General features: G+C 37.8%; 1 protein-coding gene across 1 annotated transcript; it reads right to left on the bottom strand.

The window, feature by feature from the left end:
* Positions 1 to 3,082: 3,082 nt before the first annotated feature.
* Positions 3,083 to 4,056, bottom strand: LOC144707360 (RING-H2 finger protein ATL74-like). Its single transcript, XM_078580470.1, has one exon. The coding sequence runs from the start codon at positions 3,834 to 3,836 to the stop codon at positions 3,405 to 3,407; it is 432 nt and encodes a 143-aa protein (XP_078436596.1). The 5' UTR covers positions 3,837 to 4,056; the 3' UTR covers positions 3,083 to 3,404.
* Positions 4,057 to 4,740: the final 684 nt, after the last annotated feature.

The raw sequence follows: 4,740 nt of genomic DNA on the forward strand, positions 1-4,740 counted from the left end.
ACTATAATAAATTAGGGAGTATTCAACTATCAAACCCTAACTTCCCATCACAGTTGGGACTGATGCATTATGAAATTATAAAAAAATATATTTAAATAATATTTCCAGTATACTAGAAATGACTCGTAGATCTTTTTTCCCTGAACCTATATCCTCTCATAAAGAGTGATGACCATCCCATGCAGACCACAAAATGACCCTTGTGGACTTTTTATTATATCCAAACCATGTATGTTTGGGGTTCCATGATTATAGGCTCATAGGTCATAATCAAAATACAAACGCCCATCCAAATATGTCTCATTATCTCAAGTTTAATGATCACCTATGAAACTATGAAATGAATAAGGTTGTTTAATTCTAAGGCACAGTAAATGGATCAGTAAAATCCAGGTATTCATATGTGGCATTGCATTGACCTCTTTCTCAAAAGAGTACCTACCATCTATCCTAAATGTCTCACCACAAATGGGCATTGAATAAAAAATCCTCATGATATTACGAGCTGTGTAATATTATTCTATCCAAAAATCTGATGTCTTTGGATGTGCTATGAATCAGAATATTTAGAATATATGTTTGAAATGAATAATCAATGCAGTACAGTCTTATCATAATTCACTTATCGTTGAACGTTTCCTTGTGCTTCATCATAAACATCAAAGGAGTATAATAAATTTTCCCAGACCTATAATAAATTAAATAAACACAAGTAGTATGATTTTACTAGACAAAATATTTCTAATAATTACTAAAATATAACTCTGTTATGGAAAGACTCATCGATATAAGTGAGTATGCTTATAGTCTTATTCTGTGTTAGTCTACATGGTGGGAATAATTTCCTCGATAATGGTTAAGATTGATATCTAATGTATGAATTTTCTATGGGGCAACAGGCTTAAATTTTTAACTTTTTTTCTATTCTCTAAGGAATCACTTTTCAAGGGAAAAAAATTATGATTCATTTTATACTAAAAATACTTCATTCTTTTACTTTATAACTAAATTTCAGAAACTATACACAATTAAAATAAAAAATATAATAATTATTTAAGAAATAATGCTCCAAATATAGAAAAATATCTATTATTGAAATTAATTTTCTTACTTATGGTGCCATGAAAATAAATTTTAAAGTGAATGAATTAAATAAAATTATAAAAAATAAATCATCAAAAAAATAAGATAAATCTATCGAGTTTTATTGTGGAAACAAAGCATGGATTTTGAGAGGTTATAATTTTTTTATTATGAATGTAATGAATATAATTGAAGGAGAAAAATGAAAATAAATTAAAAATAGTGTATGCGTTATAGTTGTCCCTAAGTAAGTTGAATTTGAATTACACATGGCCATGATGTTATGTAAATTTATCATGGCGCTAGATGGATGTGCATCAGATGGCTTGATAAATTGTGTCTCTTTCTTTGTTGGAGTGATGAATTGTTAAAAACTATTTAGATATAAATATCTGATACGTTAATTAAACTACATAATACATTTCAGAGGTTAGTAAGTCTAATGTGTAATTAGGGGATTTTAGTATGGTAAATTTAAAGGCCAGACATGTTATCCAATCAACTTAAAGAGATTAGACATAATTATACAAATTAGTTACAGTCCCTAGTTTTTTCAATCTGTAAAAATTTACTGTTTTAGTCATCCCAAATAAAAAAAATACTAGTGATATAGAGAACATAATCAATCAATGGCTCTGCTTCTAGCTAAACATAACACTAAACAAAGTTAGTTTCCAAAATCTTTTAGAAGAAGGAAAGTGTGTGACCCCTACATCTTTGAATTTGGATTATATCCAGACATCTCGTCATCTCGGATGCACTGACTTTTAGAATGATCTACGGTAAGCTCTGTTTTGAGTTGGCTTAATTATCTTGTTTCTTCTCTTGTTTCAACAAAGTTCAGATCCAAATATATATATTTTAAATCTAATTTTTGGAGAGAAAATCTGGAAAAAATAGTTTGAATCACAAAAGTTTGGAGTGGTTATTTTCTTGAATTGATTCTTTGTAGGTTGAGTGTAGCATGAGGAAGCCTTCATGTGGAAAATGAAGGGATTAGGAATAAACATTCTTTAAGTTTTTTATTAAGAAGAAGCTTGGGTTGAAATTATGTGAAATTTCTTATATTATGTTTTAGTTCTATTAAATGAGAGAAATGTAAAGAAATATTTAAATTGCATGATTTTGTCTTGGATACTTAAAGACAGTTAGAAACAATAATAAGGTGACATCACATTTAGTTGTCTAGCAGTTGAATGCAACAGACAGAATACATCTTCTTTTAAATTTGAGTCATTACCGGTGATAATTTATTAAAATTATCAAAATATTTATGATAATGGACTACACATTCATAATGCTTGAAAAAAGTCACGCACACTTAGACAATGCTCCGACGGTCCATAGGGTTATGTGTATCTCAATCCATGTCTAATACATAGTATGAGAGGATTTATGGACACTGTGACTACTCTAGATTTAAGTTAGGGGAATTTTTGTTTCTGGTCTAGGATTTTAGAATTTAACATATATTTTTTTCATTTTGCACACATTTCATTATTTCCAAGGAATGAGAATTTGCTGCGATATGATACGATGTACTTCCTGTCATCTTTGTTGGCGATGTATTTCCTGTTTTTATTCATTTTATTCATTTTCCACATAGAGAAACAAAAACACTCAGGAATTTAAAATACCATTGTTCCTGTATTTCAGGATTCATCAAGGACAAGTGGTTCCAACATGTGAAGTTCATTTCTTCCTAGAGCAGTCAACTCAAAACAACACTATCACTCGATAACTCATTTAATTTTCCCATGATTTATATGTTCAATTTCTACTAGGTTACAAAAGTGATATCAATGCTCCCCCTGACATTCATTCACAACAACCTCTCAGCCCAGATGTTGAACAGATAAAAAAAACATAAACTATGATGGCAGATAAATGAATCACAGAAAATTTGGTGGAAAGACAAAATCACATCTCCCTTTCTGTACAAAAAAATAATTCCCCCACTCAGAGCTCAGTCTTTGTTAGACAACAACCTCTCAGCCCAGATGTTGGACAGATCAAACATAGATTAATCAGACATTTGGTGGAAAGACAAAAGCACATTTTACTTTCTGTACAAAAAAATAATTCCCACACTCAGAGCTCAGTCTCTGTCACTTTCCCCCACGATTATAATACAAAAAAAAATACCAGTACCGGTGACCCTTTTGAGGTGTTCTTCCCTCGGGCTGAAAAAAAATCTCAGGAGAAGCCAATCACACACGCCCAGCGCACAAGAGCAAGGCCAAGGCTGGCACCAACCATGCAGCAAGGACCCACCTGATACGTCCCCGTCAACAGCCAACAAGCAGCGCCGGTCCTCCGGCTCACTCCCCGGCCGGGGCGAAGAGCGAGCGCCGGCACGACGGGCAAGACGGCCGCGCGGCCAGCCACGTATCGACGCACCGCGCGTGGAACCCGTGGTTGCACCGCGGCAGGACCCGGACTCGGTCGCCGTCCGCGAACTCGCCCAGGCAAATGGCGCAGTCCGTCGCGCCCGTCCCGAGCCCCCCCGGCCCGTAGACCCCGACCGGGATCCGCCTCAGCGTCTGCTTCACCAGCCCGGGCGGCGCCGCCGCCGCCGCCGCCCATCCCCGCCCGCCGCGCAGCGCGCAGCGCAGCGCGGAGTTGAGCGCGAACGCGCTGACCAGCGCGCAGAGCAGCGCGCCCAGCACGATCACCATGTTCGAGTCGAAGCTGCCGTCTTCTCTCTCCGACGGCGCCGGCGGCTCTTGCATTCCCTCGGCCCACCGCCGCATCGCTGCTCTTCTTCGCTCTCCTCCTTTCGTCGCTTATTATTATTATTATTTTTTCTTGGTCGGTGGCTGCTGTTTTGTACTCTCCTCCCTCCCTGGAGAGAGACTCTCCTTTGGGCTTGTGCCACGTGGCAGCCTGTCGTCTTGCCATCTGGAGGCTGTTGGAAGGTTCCAGAGTTCAGATTGGTGGGCTGATTTGTGGGGGGGGGGTTGAACTAGCTAAAAAAGTGTCTTTTATTTGATTTGAGCCCCAAAAACCGAATCTCCTATATAGGGTTGGAGATTTAAGACTAAGGACTGGTTTGACCGTAGGTCCTACGTTTGAGGGTGGACTGGTTTGTCAAACAGGTTTAGGTCCAAGGGTCAAACCAGACTGTAACCAGCATTTGAGGGTGGACCGGTTTGCGAAACAGATTGGTGGGCTGATTGGGCCCCGCTAGATGGATGCTGCTTGGTGTTGTGGGGTTAAACTAGAGATGGTTGTTCCGTGCGGTGCAGAAAAAAGTGTTTCTTATTTGATTTGAGCCCTTAAAACTAAGTATTACTTAATATTTTTTATAAAATTCTAAGAATATCAAATCCAACTCAACGGAGAGGTTTCTATTGAGCTCAACACCCAGACCGGACCATCAAACCCTACTCCCACATGATTCATTTAGTTAGCTATCTGTGCAAAAGGGTGGTTTGAAATTTTGATTTGCCAGGCAATTGCCAAACCCTGATCTGAAATTCTGATGTGAATGATTGGATTGGAATCTATTGAATCACTGTCCAATGATAATTTGGGGCAAAACTTTGTCCCCTATTGGCTAAAGTCCACTGGACTGATGAGCGAAAAATTCAACCAAAAAATATGTTTTTAACAGGGTTTGAGCCTGCAACCCTGCCAAACTCTTAACCAATCACC

Source organism: Wolffia australiana, chromosome 1 (assembly GCF_029677425.1).
Source record: "Wolffia australiana isolate 7733 chromosome 1, ASM2967742v1".
NCBI classification, from domain to species: domain Eukaryota; kingdom Viridiplantae; phylum Streptophyta; class Magnoliopsida; order Alismatales; family Araceae; genus Wolffia; species Wolffia australiana.

Bases quoted from the DNA above. Each gene is read 5' to 3' on its own strand.
- LOC144707360 (XM_078580470.1), bottom strand. From the start codon at position 3,836: ATGCGGCGGTGGGCCGAGGGAATGCAAGAGCCGCCGGCGCCGTCGGAG.